The 17,635-nt window shown below is 44.5% G+C and overlaps 1 protein-coding gene across 2 annotated transcripts; it reads left to right on the top strand.

The window, feature by feature from the left end:
• Positions 1-6,663: 6,663 nt before the first annotated feature.
• MASP2 (mannan binding lectin serine peptidase 2) lies at positions 6,664-16,012 on the top strand. Of its 2 annotated transcripts, XM_026862771.1 has the most exons (5): positions 6,664-6,713; positions 7,005-7,224; positions 8,611-8,788; positions 9,036-9,167; positions 10,723-10,926. In XM_026862771.1, the coding sequence occupies exons 1-5, from the start codon at positions 6,706-6,708 to the stop codon at positions 10,725-10,727; spliced, it is 543 nt and encodes a 180-aa protein (XP_026718572.1). In that variant the 5' UTR covers positions 6,664-6,705; the 3' UTR covers positions 10,728-10,926. The 2 variants fall into 2 exon arrangements, with proteins under 2 accessions (XP_026718572.1, XP_026718573.1); XM_026862772.1 differs by lacking the exons at positions 6,664-6,713; positions 10,723-10,926 and adding an exon at positions 15,905-16,012 and having other exon boundaries at positions 7,015-7,224.
• Positions 16,013-17,635: the final 1,623 nt, after the last annotated feature.

The following is a 17,635-nucleotide window of genomic DNA, read 5'->3' on the forward strand; positions in this document are numbered from 1 at the left end:
ATTTCTGTGAGAGAATTGAAAATGAGCAAAGAAGCTGAGGAGTAAAGTGTCTATGCAGCACAGAACTCTTGCCCTGCATTTTGGTGGGCTTGTTTGTTTGTTTGTTTTTTTCCCCTGGGGCAAGAAATGAGAGCTTAAGGTTGGAATTCTGACAATTGTGAGCTTAGATCTAGACCAAGACACTGTTCAGTTTGAACACTTCCACTTCTTTGGGGCAGAAACAGATTGGACATTCCTGCCTTAAAAATAAGATAGATGAGTCCAGTCTTTATAAAAGGCAATGCATCTAGAAAATACCTTGCTTATCCCTCATTTCTCTTTCAAAGAGAGGAGAACAACCAGGGATCCAAGACTTTGTTGAAGGGGGTGCAATTTGAAATAGTTGGGAAAGGCATATTATTCCATGGAAGTGGTAAGCAAAAGTTTAGCACAGCTGATTGCTTTCTAGGTTTGTGTTTTTTTCCTGGAGTGCTACAGGCATTTTAATATACAGGTTCTGATTGATGCAACTGTTGGGTCTGACATGGCCTTCCGTCTGTTCTCTCCAAGGCAGGAATGAGGCTGTGTGTTTTCAGTGAGGGATTGAGCCAGAGGTAAGTCTTCTCCATTTCAGTGTATTAAACAAACTCTTTAATGTTTGAGCAGTAGCTCTTATTTTGGGAGTGCTTTGGACTGGGTTTACTGTTTATCTAGATCAGTGGAGTAACAGCTGCTTTGTTAGAAAAAAAATGAGATTATGGACAATTGCGGAGGAAGAGAAATGGTGAAAAATGTTTTTGAGTGGAACAGGGATAAGTAGAAAATGCATTTGTGTGTATGTATGGACAAAGAGCCTGTTGCAAGTGAGTTTAATGAATTTGCCAGTTCTAATGCTGTTGAAACCTATTCTTCAGCATGTTTCTCAGCTTCTCCCTCTTCCTGAGTGGGGAGGGAGCCTCAGGAATTTACTGCCTCCTCTAATTCCAGCAAGTTATACATTTAGGAGGTGCATACAGTTCTTCACAGTGTTAGTTACTGCATGTAGAGAAAGAGCACTCATGGAAGAAGAAAGAAATGAAAGGGAGATGGAAATAACAGACAAGCAGCCAAACTCTGACTCCCAAAGGCAGACCTTGTGCTCTCAGCTGAGAGCAACTTGTCTGCTGTGGTTTTGGTGTGGAAGATGAAGGCTGGGTTCCCATTCTTTAAAAAACTGGGGTTTCATCTCAAACTTAGTGGTGGTTGCTGTGCTCTGCAGACTCTGGTTCTGCAGATAGGAAGGGGTTTAAGCTTCATTTAAGAAAGGATGTAACAGTGGAGGATTATATGGAAATTCCAGCAGGAGATGAATATGATTCTTCTACCAAGCTCACTTTTCAGTTTTCCCTTGACAGAGAATGATTTTGGAGAGAGACTATTGCTGAAGTGGATCCTTTTGTTGGCGACTGTGCTGGAAGGAATGGCACACACTAATAGTCTTTTCAAAGCTACTAAGTGACTCTTCAGGCCTTCCAGTCATTGTGGCAGGTGTGTAACCCCAAACTGTTCTCTCTAAACAAGATTGTCGTTCTTGGGTGCTGGTTTGGGAGCTGAAAAGTCTCATAATTACTTCACAGGGCCAAACTGCTTGCTGAATTAGGTAATGATATGTTCAGGCAAGGCTTTTTATTAGCCTCACTCTATTCACAATAGAGAGTTCCTGATGGGCTCATCCTTTGTTGCTCTTTGTATCTTCTAGTACAGAGATTTGTTGTATTTTTCTTGCCTTTTTTTTTTTTGTGTTGCCCCTAGTCTGCCTTCCCTGCTTCGAGACTTCACGTTGGACAACAGCTACATGTTAGACGTGTGTTATTCACCCACCTGCTTTGTTCCTCTTAGCTGTTTGGAGGCAGGCTTACCGAGGAGAGTGTGTTGGCTGTGCCTGTAACGTTCATAGCATCTTTGCTTGGAGAGAAGACAGCACTGTATTTCATAGCTTTGGCTCTAGCTGTATCTGAATTGTAACCAAATTCTCTTCCCAGCACAAACAGCTGCTCTAGTGAAGTCACAGACTTGGAGCCAGCCCAGCAGACATGCTGCAGCTACCAAGGATGTGGGCGGGAGCGAGACAGTAGCTTTGTGAGCTAGTTCAATTTTTGAGAGCCAAGCTAATGGGACTGGGAAGACAGGCCAGGGGAAAAGAGATTCTGACCTACCCAGTTCTTACGCTGTCTTCCCCATGGCAGAGTGGGAGTTTTTTCCAGGAGAAGGCAGAGTAATGTGACCAGCATATCTTGTGTGCTGTCATATTCTCTTCCTAAGGGAATGAGTGCATGCAGTGCAGGGGGTTTGCCCTGGAATTTGTTTAGTCACATGCGTGAACACATGCACATACATCCATGCAGTGGTCAAAATAGGCTGGCATATGTGAAAATCATGTGCTGTTGGATTCTGCAGCTGTGTAGTTGAGCAGAAGTTATACAGGTATTTACACATTATCATTTTCAGTGGGTACACATACAAAATGTATAAATTGTGTGTGTGTGGCCTCTGATGTATGTATGCACACACACACATATGTTCAGAGACATGTGCTTTGTGGTGTTCCTGGAGAGGTCATGTTTCACAGCCCGAGACCAGCCCCAGACAGATGACAGTTACCCTTGGTTTTGAGAGCTCTGTTCATGCCAGAGGAGAAAAGCTGTTGACCACTATCTTCACCCAAGAGTTTTTGTTATCTTCCTAGACAATTTGAGCTCAGATATGAGTGCTTTCAGATGAGGATGACACTGTAGAATTGCACTGGCTGTTCTTTGGAAGTCAGTTAGTTGCAGGATAGAGAAAAGTCCAGTGAATTTTTGCTGCTGGAGAAATGTGCTTTAGCATTCTGAAGCAGCTGGAGTCCATCTGTGCAAACAGAATATAAAACAATGAGGTAGCAGTAGACAGCGTGGGAAGGAGGAAAGCATGCCCTAGTGGAAGAAAGTATCTTGCCCTAATGGAAGAAAGTATCTTGCCCCATTGCATGAGTCTTCTCTGCCTGCTATTTTTCCCCTGGCAAGATTATTTTTTCCTGTTTCCCAGCAGCCAGGCTCTTCCCCCTGCCCCACTCCATGCTCTGCTTGCTCCATATGTGTGCTTGTCTCTTGATGTCAGTCACGCTACTTGATTTGTAATGAGGAAACAGAACGCCTTTTCCTCTGCTGCATTTGCTCCCCCCAGTCCTCTGAACCCCTCAATGCAGGAGGATTGGATTTAGCCACGGAACAGCAAGCATCCAAGCAATCTCTTAGGACTCTGCAGAGGCAGCTGGCATTTGAGAAATAAGGGGCAGTGGGGAGCAATGTCTTCAGGGATCACAGCAAGCAGCTACTGTACTCGTTTGCTTTCCTGGTTTGTGACGCAGGGATAGCTACTGCTGTGTTAGCTGACTGCAGTGTCTCACCTTGGAAGCCAGGAAGGCCTGTGCATGCTTTTCCTCCAGTCATTAACCAGCCTCTTGCTTTGGCACTGTACCTGTGTTTCAGACCTGGAGGCATGTTCAGATGCTCACTGTCCAGGTTATTACACCTGAAACATCTGGTCTTGACTGTGATCAGTCATGAAATTGCTTTTCATGGAATTGCTGTCACAATGGAGGAGCTGCCTTTCAAAGGCCCAGAGATGCTTTTCTCCCCCAGCACAAGGTGATTTTCTGAGGCAGTGTGTGGTTTTGCATTTGAGAATACAGCTGTCTTGGACTCCTTTGATTAAGTGTATGTGTGGCTATATTGACTTCATTTTTACAGGATCTCAGAGTTTGTCACAGCTGAAACTCTTGCTGCAGGAACATTGCTTCGGCAGAATTTACCTCAGATAACATTTTTGCAGTTTCAAAACTTGGGGTCAGAGGGAAATCTGAACAGAAGAGCTACCCAGAACTTAGACTGGATCTCACACAACTTTGGTGAAGGCCATAGCTACACAGCTGGTGTCCAGCCTTCTCAGCTTTTCAGTTGGGTCCTCCTTCTGTCTGTTTTTTTTAGAGGAAGTGGAGGTCAGATCTCTGGATCTCAGTGGTACCTGCCTGAGGGGCACTGTGTTGGCCGAGTAGCTCTGCTCTTGCTGATTTATTCGTGTCTGGCTTAGCTGTCTGCACCTGCTGTTGCCACAGGGGGGATTTTAAACCTTTCCTTGACAGACCTCAGTGTTCAATAGTAAAAGCATGTTCTGAGAGACTGTACAGGGTCTGAGGGAGAGTATGGGCTCATATGAAGTCTCTCCAATATCTCTGTCATTCCATATTCCTCCATTCCACAGAAGATTTTTTTTTTCAAGGGGAAATCCTTTCTTTGAACCTTGGCTTTCACACATGGTGGTTCTCTTGAAAATTGATGACTTGCCCTCAAACATGGAAGGAGACAGGGGCACAAGAAGACAGCTGGGCAGACTTCTCATGAGGCATCTGTCATTTCAGGTAACACCCAAGCTTTGTGAAGTGGATCTGTAACTTGGCAAGTTACAGAGCACTGGAAACTGCAGTGACATGGATGAAGTCCACTCAGCCTTCAGGCTGGCTTAGTCCTGTGTGGACAAAAGGGAAATTGTGGACAGGAGGAGCCTCTGTGGTGCCTAAGGTTAGCTATCACAGTGCTCTCAAGATACTGCTGCACCTGGCCAGCTGATGCCAAGCAGCTTTTTGGAGGTGGAAGGTTTCCGGGCAGAGAAATGGGAACTTTTTTTGTCGTTATTCATGTCAGGTGCTAGGGACTAAAATTACAGCAGTTTTGTCTCTCCACAGACCGTGCCAGAGGAAAGCCAACATATGCACCAAGCATTTAGTTTCTCAGTCTCCAGGATTACAGTTTATTAAGTCAGCTTTCTTATTTTAGTGCTATGCATCAACCATCAGCTTCAGGGGCCTCATCAAATTCTGGGGCTGTGAGAAACTTTTCAGACTAAAGATGAGAATTGTCTCTCCATGCCTGTGCTACTGAACTGAGCAGGAAGCCTGATGTGGGATGCTTCTCTAAGTATTTATGTCTGTGGGAATCAGGCACCAGCTGGTTAGGCACAGATTGATTTTTTGCAAAATTTTCCTTCTCTTCCCTTGTTTCCAGCCAGTATAAAGACCACATCTTGCTTGTGTTGATAGGATCATTTTAGCAGCTAGTGGCCCAGGGGAAAAGCTAGTCCTCTCTGGGTTCTTGTCTGTTAACCATGTTTGTAGGTACTGCTGCTATGCAATTAATTATTACTGCTACTGGTTTCTCCTTCACTTTTATTAAATGGTATTTTCTGTTTGCAGTCTGCTAAATGATTTGTTGGCTTTAGATATGTTCATGTAATAACTCCTGCTTTCCTGCCAGCACCAACTTCACTGCCTGGGGTAATGATTTTTCGGCTGTTCAAAAATGAGTATCAAAAGGTGTCCATTTAATTACAGGATATGTTAGTATAAATTCCCTGCATGCGCATTGCAGTAGTCCATTCCCTGCTGCAAATCAGTTTTCCTGCTCTTTGTTCATTTTTCTCAGGGAAGGTTTTCTAGGTTCAGTATTAACATACCTGGCTTTTCACCCTCTATAAATTTAGGCCTATCTGTATGTGCTGGGATAGGAATTTTGTGGGAAACTTAAATGACTTGGAAAGAAGTAGTCTGCAAGCAGTGGAATTAATAAAGCTTTATGTCCTATTGGCTCTCCCAGTTGAATTCCTTGTGGTCTTACAGTGGTGTGACATCCCTCTGTGGATCCACAAATGTTTAAAGAAATTTGAGTTAATTTTTCACTTTTTTCCTCAGAGAATCCCCAGTAATAGGATTTCATTTTTTTCTCCATCTGCCTGTCTCCAGTACACTGATACCCTTGGATCTGCTACTTTTCTGCCAAATTGGGTAGAAATTATCTGTTGGGCTTTTAAAGTTAGTAAGCTAGGCAGGTGTGAGCACAGAGGATTTTTGTCCTGTTTCTGTAGCAAACCAGGTTCAAAAGACAGAAATTATTAAGTATGCCTTTTTACCTTATGGGTGTTCCAGGATGGACAGGATAAAAAGTAACCCATGTGTATAAACAAGGTATGGAGCAGGTTTCAGTCAGTACAAGCTTGCACTGGTTTAAAATGTGCAGCTGAGAGCTGGAAGACTTTGACATCTCTTAAACTCGTGCCTGTGTGTGCTGTAGTGGTGTGTCACCCAAGTATTCCTGTCCCGTTACACGGAACCATCTAACCAGGCTCACTCACTATTCTGAAATCCTGTAGTGTGCCCCATTATTTTGTTTTCAACACCTTCCTGCTCTGACAATGGAAGAAACTACTTCCAGTAACATGCTGTTTGTGTTAAGAGTAATTGTACATCAGTTGGTTAGAGGGAAAGAGCATTGCCTAGGTCCCCTCACTCCCCCACACAGACGCTGTCTGGAGCCACTCTGTACCTCCTCCCACTGCCTGCCTTCCTGCAGAGCTGTGCTACTACAGCTCCTTCCAAGAGCCTGCAGCATTCCTAATCCATCCGCTCCATCTCTGTCTGCCTTTCCCTGTCATGGACTGAGGCCTCATGCGCTAAACACAAGCCTGGTTTTTAGTAATTGCTATTCCCAGAACTCAGCAGGCTGAAGGGGGTGGAAGGGCGATAAACATCAGAGTTCAACATCCAGACAAACACAGCAGAGCACACACAATAAATACATCCGCCCCCAAACGCAAATACATCAGAAGAGGTTCCTGCCCCAGGGCTCAGAGCAGAGCAGGCTCAGGCAGGAGAGCAACATGATGAGGTGAGTGTAGTCACAGGGACCTCCCCAGCGCCTCTGGCCACTTGGCTTTGTGTGGGCCTTAGAAGACATGAGTGTGATTCTCCTATTCTTTAGCTGTTGCTAGGTATGACTCCACTGATAGCCCTGATTTCTTCCATTGTCAAGTGAGGAAGGTGTTGGGCATGAAGGCTTCAGCTAGCACTGAAATACCTGATTTAGTACTGAGACTGGCAACTTGGATGTGTGGCTTTTGGGGTATGATCTGAGTTGGTGCTCACTCTTTCTCCATTAATCTCTGTTCCTTTGACACAGGCTCTTTGTCTTGCTAGCTATGCTTTACAGTGGAGCAAGCAGCAGCATTGTGCTGCAGAAAATGTATGGGAGGATCACATCCCCCAACTTCCCAAATGTCTACCCAAATCACAAGGAGAGAATCTGGAATATTACTGTTCCCAAGGGATATTCTGTCCGCATGTACTTCACACATTTCAACCTGGAGCTGTCCTACCTGTGTGAATATGATTATGTGAAGGTATGTGTAGGGCAGGGTGACGTGTAGCAGGCTAAGTTGTTAAAAACTGTGTATATGTAATTCTGGACACATGCAGGACCAACATAACTTGCACTTGATTCAATCTGCTAGTAAACTTAAGGCTCAGCTGATTTCTAAATAATGTGTTTATTGAGGCCCATGAGACTGGGAAGTAGGACTAGTTGTCATGTTGGAACATCTGAAACTTGAGTTGTTAGTGCGCAGAAAATTCTGGTATTCCCCTCTTGTGAAGCAAAAGGTTTGAAATTTTGCCCAAAATAACATTTGAGCTTCGTTTTGCTGAAGTTACAGTGTGTGTTTTAAATTAACAAGTAGTGCTTTACACAGAGCATAATGGGAGACCATGAAAGTGTAAACGATAGTCTAAGCAAGATACTGTCAGCTTGTCTAAATGTGCACTTGCAACACTTGTTATGGTGCATTTGCTAGCTAATGTGAGAAACAACCTCAGGAAGAGAAACAAAGATACTGTCTTGGGGAAGTGTTTGAGTGATGAGTGGTGTCCCTGAAGGGTTTGCACTCCATGTGCTAGCGTGTGCTCTAGTCCAGGCGCCCCTGTTGCCGATTTGAGGCCGTGCTACCTCCACACTCCTTTTGTTGTTTGCATGGCCCTGATAGATATTAAAGAGAGAGCTGTATACACAGAGACTATGTAAAACCAGTGCATCAGCAGTACTTCTGAATCTGCTGGAACCAAATCAGGCAGCCTTGTTCCCATTTTCAAAGATCTCATTTGCACGGTTTCATATGGCAAGTTGCTGTCACTTCCCAAATCCGTGTTATTCTTTGTGTAATTTCCTTTGGGCTGGCTGGGATACTCATTCCTGGTAGGTCTGTGGTACACAGTTCTATCACTACCATGTACAGCATGAACCCTGTATATCAGGACATTTATCTTGTATTAAAAACACAAGATAAATGAAGAGCTGGAACTGTAATAAGTGAATTGTAGAGGAAGTGAGTCACTAGTTTAGAGACCTTTTACTGTACATTAGAATTTGTCAGTGTATGAAACCTTTTTACCCCAGTTGTCTCTGGCTTTACCAAGATCTGATTGTCACTGAATGTGCCAAGTTAACAAGAGCATTCTAAAAGCATGGTGCTGATAGCCCAGGCTGCCATCACAGCTTTATGTGGGCCTCTGAAAGAATAAAGGGAGACAATATTATGGGCTTAAGTCACAGAGAATAGGGAAAATCTTCTCTTATCTGTCCCTGGATCTGGACTGACCTCCAGAAGCACCATTTGAGTGCATCCAAGCCTCCTTTCTCACACCATTAAACACATGCTGTCCAAGCCATGGCATCAGGTTGGGAAAAGCAAAGCTCTGTGTTCGTCTGGTAGATTTGTCTGCCCATTTTGCAGCTGAGCTCTGGTGGGAGGACGTTGGCTACGCTGTGTGGAAAGGATAGTACAGACACTGAGGAGGCTCCGGGCAACAAGACATACATCTCTGTTGACAACAACCTCACGGTAGTGTTTCGGTCTGATTACTCCAATGAGAAACCATTCACAGGCTTTGAGGCATTTTATGCTGCTGAAGGTAAGAGACCAGCCCCTCTTGTAGATGGGGGAGATATGGCTGTGGTGGGTTTGGTGCTTCCCTGAGCTCTCAGAGTCTGGCTGCTGGTGTGAGGTGGGAGAAGGCAGTTTCATTGTACAGAGGCAGATGCAAAAGGACACAGCAACCAAAGGCAAACAAGCCAACCTCACAAAACACAGATGGCTCAGACCAAGGCAAAGTGTTGTTGAAGGGTGTTGGTTGCCTAATTCTGTGCTTCACCCATTAGATATCGATGAGTGCAAACAGCTGTTTGATGGTGAACCCCTCTGCAATCATCACTGTCACAACTACGTGGGGGGCTACTATTGCAGCTGTCGGATTAGCTACACACTGCATGAAAACAAGAGGACATGCACAGGTGAGCTCTTGCTAGATCAGGAGATACCTCCCTACCTACAACATCCACTTAAATCCAGTCCTGGCACTAGCATTGTGATAAAAGCTTCGGTTTTTTGTTGTTTTCAGTGCTTCCTATGTGCCTAGTGCAGCTGGAGGGAGGTGCAGGGTGTCCGTCAGGGCTGTGAGCAGAGGCCTTGGTTTGTAGAGTGGGCTAATGGCTGTTGTTAGGGACAGCAGTATTGTCGCAGTGAGATGGTGCACTGGCAGTTGGTTTTGATTACTCCTCAGGCAGCATCCACCAGTGTTCAGCTTTAGACAGATTGAATGGAGAAGCAGGAAACCTGTCTTATCAGTTCCCACTGCAGACACTTCCAGCCTTCACGGCTGCTAGTGCAGACAGCCTGAGCAAAACTGAGTGTACCTTGTTCCCTGGGTACTGAGATACTGAGTATTCTGGACACGAGTTAGTAGATGTGTTGGAAAAACTAACAATTGAGTTGTGAATCTCATGGAGAAATAGTTTGCTTACTCTCCCTGGAAGGACACGGGCCAAGAAGCAGCACAGTTCACATATCACCGACACCAGATACGATGATCCACTCATTAAATGGGAGAGAAGGCCTGGCACAGATCTCTTGTTCCTGAGGGCATACAGTGTGAGGTTTACCTGGCTGGCTGCTGCCTGGCTCTGCTTCTCAGTTCACCACTGGGGAAAGCTCATGTGTCATCAGGCAGTGGCGTGTCTGTCTGAATTAGTGCGGTGATTGACACCTCAGGATTCACTTTCAGTGAAACGTGTGCCTGCATGTGGTGTCACATTCATCCTTTGAGGGTGCAGCTTTGCCCACCTGGAGCTGAATTCTGTCTGGAAAGAACCAGCACACATACTGCTCACTAAATATGGTCATAGGTGGGAAGATAGTTTCTTTGAGCTCCTCAGTCCTGAAATATAGAATTGGATTTAACTTCCAGTGCTAAGGCTGCCTTGGTATTTAGCTTCCCAACTCCAGCCTGTTAGAAACTCTCTCCAGCCACGGCTGACTGGGTCTAATTCAAGATTCAGACTCCTCATATCTCCAGTGTATTGGAACAGACCTCTTCATTCAACCTTCCCTTCCTAAAGTGATGGCTTTTAGCACAAGTATATGGATTTACTTATGCTATAAAGCATGTGCCTGGTCTTAATGTGAAGATACAAAATGAATAGCTGTGAACTAGCAGACTATAACAGCTTCGTGTTGACCATTCACGTGTGTACTTACGCCCTCCTCCTTGAATGTAACACTAGGAGAGGGAGCTTATCAGCGGCACTGGAGGGCTGGGCTGCCCTGATGAGTAGAGACATGTGCCTTGGGAATGACTGTGGTGCAGCCAGTGTGCTGGAACCTGTTCACATTTCCCAGGCCTTTAGATGCAGGTGCTGAAGCTGCTCTAGCAGCTAGGCTGGGCTGCATAGGAAAGGTCTCTGCAGATTGCCTTCATGAAATGAGGGCAAAAGCTGCCCCTTTGACTTTTGGGCTCCTGTCTGAGCAGGCTGATATTGACAGGCTCTTTTTTTCTCCTTTATTTTCCAGCGTGAAATAATTAAGCTTCTCCTCGCTTAGGCAGAGATGGAGACAGATGTGCTGGGAAGAGCTGGTTTGCCCTCCCTCCTGACCTGCCTGTTGCTGTCTGCCCAAGGGCTGCAGGCTTCTCTTGCTTCGTGACTTGTATGTCTTGGTTCCTTGCCTTTCAGACCTGCCTCCTGCAGACAATAAAGAGGCTGTTCCTTGTTGAAAGCTGACGGCAGCCTCTGGGGCATTCATTTTCTTGCATTTCCCATGTGTTACTAGGGGAAAAAAATAAGGTGGGTAAGGCAGGAGCCGATAAGAGAGAAGCCATTGTGAAAGGCCCCCAAACATCACAGCTACCTGAAGACTCTTGAATTTCCTGTCCAGTTGTTGTTGCTTGACCTTCCATAATTCTTGAACTGCAACAAGACCAGAACCACACATTTGTTTCCTGATGTTCCTTGTTGATATGCTCGTCTGCACCCAGACTTGTAGATTGAAACTATATTCAGAGCCCATTCACTCTTTGGAAAGGTTTGAAATTTTTTTTTTTTTTTAATCCAAATGTTGTGACTCCAGTCATATATCCCATTGGGAACCTAGCCTTATGGCTGAAATGTGTTCTGGTGAGCAAAGCCTCAGGGCTCCAGGATTCTGGTAAAGTTATATGAATGTCACCAGGATCGCTTTGGTGTCTTACCATGGTACAAGGGAAGGCAACAGTGCCCTCCCTGCAGCAGATGCAATACAAGGATGCTGTTCTTCAGCCCCTCACCGTGCCTCTCGCTGCTCCACATCAATATCCATTTGTTGTCCTTTTAGACTGTATCCTCTTTGGGCAGAGACCATGTTCATAAAACATGTTGGAGAAATGCCATGCTCTGCACTTGTCAGGGACTAGAGCTCCCCAGGGCTGTGGAGGAAACATGATTACTGCAAGAGGTTAATGAGTCAGAGCTGAGCAGCTGTAGGTGAACTGCTGAAGATAAAACAAAGCTTTGTTTAAAAAGCTTGAGCAATTAAGAAGCATTAGTTGATTAGCATTTCCTTATTTCTGCAATTTAGCAGGAGTTGCTTTTAATAGTAATTTATGAGGCTCAGATTCTCCAACCCCATCTCTACTCTTTAGTACCTGGAGTAAACAGGGGAGGAACCGTTTTCCAAGTGAGCATGGGAGGGAATGGAGAGTCTTTTAGATGAGGCACTTGACTCACTTCAGGTCACTGCATTTGCAGACTTCGCTGTTACGTTGGGCAAGTTGCCTGATAGTAGCTTTGAACATCCATCTGCAAAATGGGAGGTCACATCACTGCCTTGACTTGCTGGGAGGATGCTTAGTAAGTGTCTTAGAAGGTAGATGCTGCAGACAACTGATCCAGGGGTAGAGTGGCTGTGCAAGCAGTTACCAAGGCTTACTTCTGCTATATTTAATCTTGTTCAGAAGCTGTTTCACGGTCACAGTGAATTGTGATCAAAGCAGCTTGAAATTTTGTCACGTCTCGGTGATACAATTTATGACCCACCTTTCATTGGAGGCCTAATGAGCTAATGACAATGGACTTGCAAGTTCTGAGGGGGTCATTTTTCAGAGTTCAGGCCTCTGGCAAACAGCTCACTGTGATTCTAATAAAAATATGGCCTAAGCATAATTGAGCACTCTCTGGACAGCTCTAAAGTTTGGACTGAGAAGTCAAGGCACAGCATTTCTGCTGGCAGATGTTAAAAAATTATTTGATCCTTTTTGTGCTGGCAAGTTTATGACTTTTTTGCTTGCAGACTTATGGAAAAATACTGCCCTGACAAAGGCAACTCCCCATGGCCACATCCAGGACGTATTAGAAAGGAGTAAGATCCAGTCCAAGCCTTTTCATCTTCAAGCTGCAAATTCCCTTGGACTAGCAGAGTATCTTCTGTTGGGTCAGCTAGTTTGGGCTACTCAAGTGAGCACAAGTCAGGAGAGTTTATTGGTGATGACTTGTATTTTTCCAAACTCTCATGAAAATCTCACATCAAAATTAGGAAACTGAGCTTAAGGGAGACACATGTAATGAAGTATGAAGAGCTATTATTAGTCTGTATCTTTCTCCTCCTTTAGTCCTTCAGAAGAAGGTGAAAGCCAGTTTTCTGAATTACTGGGGTATTAATGGGGCCCTGTTCTTATTTGTACTATAACAGAGTATGGGGATTCCAGCTCTGTGCAGAGGCATGGTGCTATTTTTTGCTACGTGAACACAGAGCGATTGCTGCCCCGAAGAGCCTCTCAACCAGCACCTGGGCAGCAAAGAGCACTTCTGGAATATGCATTGTTAGGATGGATCCGGGCTAAGGATCCCTCGGGCCCAATCTCCTGCCTTTGATACTGGCCAGCGTCTTACGCTTCAGTGGAAGACAGTTCAGTAAGTGATTTTTAAAGTATACTCCCATACCAAAGCGTAATCCTGTGCCATAGATCCCGTGTTGTCTGTTCTACTTAAACTGGACTTATGGCACCAGCATATAGAAGTTTGCCTTAAATTTCATGTGACAGTATGTTGCACAGATTAATTATATGCTATTTCTTAATACCGTTTTTGCATCAGATTTGTGGTTTTCAGCCTTTAATTTCATCATGTGTCCTTTGCCCTTTTACTGCTAGAGAAAGTAAACAGCCTATAGTGTTTGGTTATATGCAGTGTTTTTCTTTGTCTACATGCATATATTTGTGTGTGTGTACGTGTGCTACCACATGGTGGTCTTTTCTCCACCGTTTCTCTCTTACATGTTTTTATGCTGAGCTTCAGTCTAAGAACAATCCTTTAAACATACTTTAAGGAAGTAAGATGGCATGATCATTATAGTAAATAGAAGCCAAGGTGCTGCTGCCTTCTCACTGAGGTTCTTGCAAGAGAGAATTTAACCTTAGCAGCCTAAGTATCCCTTCTTTACACACTAGATCCCATGCCCAGGGAAAAATGGTAATAGGAAAGGATTCTGATGCAGAACTGGCAGAAGATTTGAGATTCTAACTTCCTAATGATTTCAGTGGGGAGTTAGGGGTGTAAAGATAGTACTCATTATATTGTGGCTTTTATGCGTAGGGTAAGGCTTCACGCTGAGTCTTTTTTCACACCCAAGGATTTCATGTTTTCATTCCGATCTCTTCCTATAATTGCCTCAGACTACTCCTGCAGGGGCTGTAGAGCTGAGACAGATATTAGCAGCATGGGGAAATTTCAGTTTTTAAGAGAAGGAGATTTTTTGCACTTGCATGGCCGTGAGCAGTATACTGCTAAAGTTGCATAGCAAGTAGGTTTGAGGTTTTGGGGTGTTTCTTAACCTGGGCTGCAGCAGATGGAAGGAAGCATTACAGTGGGACCTTAAAGCCTGGGGAGGGGCAGCAAATTCAGTGTCACTGGCAGTATTTTAAGCAGCACCTGCAGCACCTCAGGAGAGTGTGCTAGAAAACATGCTTTATTCTTACATAGCCATCAAATGCTTCTGTAGTTCGAGGCACAATCAGTGGAATTACAGAAACGTGCATTTAGCTGGGAAGAATGAGGTAATAACAATTAAGGGAAAAACCCACTTGCTGATAATCCTCTGCAAGTATAGCATGAAAGGAAAAGATTTAATTCCCATTGTAGCTCAGCTGATCTCTGCTACTGCAAAGTGGTGTACTGTTAGGCTGGATTCAGAGGCAACCAGAACCTTCAGTTGAATTAGTCAAGCTTTCACCGCTTCTTTGGACCAAGAGAGGCATTTCAAGGAGGATTTAAATATTAGGAGAGTGCTCAGTTTTAACAGAATAGGCTTTTCTAGGTGCTTATTAACTGTTTTACTCTGTGTATCTGTCCACAGTGTTTGAAAACCTGGGACAGTGTATTTGGAGTAGAAGGGACAGAGATGCTCAGTCATTGTGGTGATGGATGGGTTTATGTCAAATGAAAGAAGCTGCTCATAACTTTCTGGGAAGATGGACAGAGAAAGATTGGTCTGAAATTACAGCCCGAGCTAAAAGGAACACTTGGTACCCAAGTGCATCATTACTTCTGTTGTGGTATTTCAGTTGTGTTAAGAGCCACACAAACATAAACCAAAAAGATCATCCTTTTGTCTGTTCCTGCTTTCCTTTCCAATTAAACGCTTGTATCTGAATGCTTCCTGTAGCAGCAAGTAGGGCATAGGGTGGAAGATAGCTTCATTCTCTGCAGTAAAAGGAGCTTAGAATCTTGACTAATGAAATCCATAGTTAGTTAAGGGACAATAATGTTCATTTTCTCATTCACAACTCGGTCCCTTTCCATTAAAACTGCAACCTTAAACTGTATGGTCTATTTTAGGCGATAATCTGTAATTAATGACTGGATAATGGCAGTTTTGTTGGTGGAGGTTAGCATGGTGTGTTTGAGGATACAATTCAAAGTCAAACAATTTCCCTTTTACAATTAATTCAGTGTCACATTGGTGCAAAAATATGCCGGTGTTATCAGCCAGTCCAGCATTCCTCATCAATTAAAGGATTGCTCATACAGCTTTTGCAGCACATCATAAAGCCTTTGTTCCCAGCTGATCAAAGCACCACTTCACAGTGATCAGATGCTGTCAACAAGCAGAGATCCTCGGGGCACTTGTGGCTGTTCCTTCTTGCTTCTCTTCAGCAGGGAGCATTTGTGGCTCCAATTGTGTCGGCAAGAGGCACAGCTGGTTTTGCTCAGAGAATACAATTACATTCTAAATGTCTGGCAACAAAGGCATTAAAAAGAAAGAGCTGCATTCAGAGGCTTCTGGAATTGAGGAGCTGATAGCTAGCCTACCACTCCACACACTCCCGTGCCAGACAAGCTGCAAATTTAACACCTCGGGATGCTTCTGATGAGCTTCCATCTCTCACACCTATTTCTGACCTCCAGCCCTGTGACAGTCTCAAGTGGTGCTTCCCTGGTGTCCTTCCCCACACCGCTCCTGAGGCAGGAGCCCCGCGGAACGCTCCTGCCCTAGTCCTGCCACAACAGAGAGGGAGGGAGGGCAGAGTTCTCAGCACTGAGAAACGCCCCGGGTGAAATGTGTGGGAATGGCTTAATTTCATAGGGAGGTAGGTGTATGGCTCTGAAACTTTCTCAAAGACTACTGTAGAAGAAGATCCATGATCTTTACCCAGTATGGCTGATCTGGGTTAATACAACTATGATCATCATTTTTGTTGTGGGGTTTTTTGGTTTTTTCCTAGCCCACTATCAGAGTCAGTTGTACTAAAAGAGTTGGAGAAATGGCCAGCCCCGACTATCGCTCACCTTATCCCCCACTCAGCTCTCACAGCTCAGTATCCAGGTGGAAGATGTTTCCAGATCACACCGGAATTCACTGAGAGCTTGAGTGTGAATTCCAGGAGTGTTGTGCCCCTGTGAGGTCCTTACGGTAAGGTGAGGTTTATTGCATTTCATCACAGCTTTTGTGAGACAGACCCAGTTACTTTACTGCATCTTCTTCAACTTGTGTTTCGCCTTGTTAATTTACCATTTCATCTCCCTGTATCTCTCCTCATTCATTTCTTTGTCTCATCCCTTCAGTTTTATTGTGGTTTCTTTTCTTTCAGCACCTTCTGTCTTTTGGGAAATTCACCAAAACCTAAAACAAGCACATGTGTGATGACTTGCTAGATTTCATCACAACCTCTGCCCTTATCACAGATCAGTGATGCCAAAGGAGTCAGTTAAATCTTTCGCATTCAGTTTGCTTCTCTGTAAAATGGACCCAGTGGTCCCTTCCCAGGAATTCCATAGCACTTGGGATGATTGGAGAAAAGGCAGCTGCCAGTTACCAGAGTGATGAGCCATCACTCTCACCACCTGCCTTGTTTTTTAATGTTTGCAAGAAAGGACCTTTCAAGTTCAGGGAGTCATTGTATTAAAATCAGTTTGTTTTTCCATAAGCCTCGTGGAGGAAGAAGTAAAGACAGTTTGTTTGCCTTCTCTCATTCTTTTCAGGTCAAAACACCCAAAAAGCAATTTGGCCCATTCTGTGGAAAATCTTTGCCTGCAAAAACTGAGACACAGGCTTGTGTCTCAATTCCAGTTGATCTTACAGTTCAACTCGGGTCCAGGTGTATGATTTTGTTTTAGGGAACATTTTCCCAACTTGTCAAGAGTTACAAGGCACGTGTTTGGGCAACAGACATACTGGGCTAGTCCTGTCAGCATAGCCTGGCTCCGGGCAGGTCGCTGCACAACTTTGATGTGAGAGCATTGTAGTAAGTCAGCCACAGTTTCTCCTTTTATTCTTAGTAATTGTAGGTCTGTGTCCATGTGAGTGAAACAGCGTAGAGAAGGGGCAGAGAAAAGGTGCTTTTTTTCCCCTGAGAGCCCTTAGCGGTAAGGAAGGAATTCGCTCTTAAAAGGAATATTCTGGTTTCAGGTTTGCCGTGTCCCAGTCCTGAAGCTCCACCGCACGGTCACACCGCACCAGTGCAGGCGCGGTACGTCCGGGTGACCCCGTGCTCTCGTGTGACATCGGATCGTGCTGCCTGACGTGGCTGTCAGCCCCATTGGACTTAATTCCTCAGGGAATAAACATGTAGGTGCCTTTTCTCATTAGCAATTTCTGTAGCTCACATACTGTAATTACGAGGTGTATTCAGTACACTGAATTTGTTAGCAATTGTCCTTTCTTTGAGATCCTCCCCAAAGAATTGCGTTTCTGTATGTATCAGCCCATGCTGATGCTCTTTGAACGCTGCTGCTTAGAGATTTGCTTGTAATTATGTTGGAAGAAAAGCATGATTTTACGAAAGATTTCACAAGCTCAGTGTAGCGAGAATTTTTAATGTTCTCTCATTTGTTACTGCATCTCTCCAGAGAAGTTAAAACTGGAATACTTGGTCATTCCTGCTGGATGCTGCATTTCAGACTCATTTCTTAGTAACAATCAGCTTCCCAGCAGGCAGTTTTGGAAGATACTCTAG

Source organism: Athene cunicularia (genome assembly GCF_003259725.1).
Source record: "Athene cunicularia isolate RWA chromosome 21 unlocalized genomic scaffold, athCun1 chr21_part1, whole genome shotgun sequence".
Lineage (NCBI taxonomy): Eukaryota > Metazoa > Chordata > Aves > Strigiformes > Strigidae > Athene > Athene cunicularia.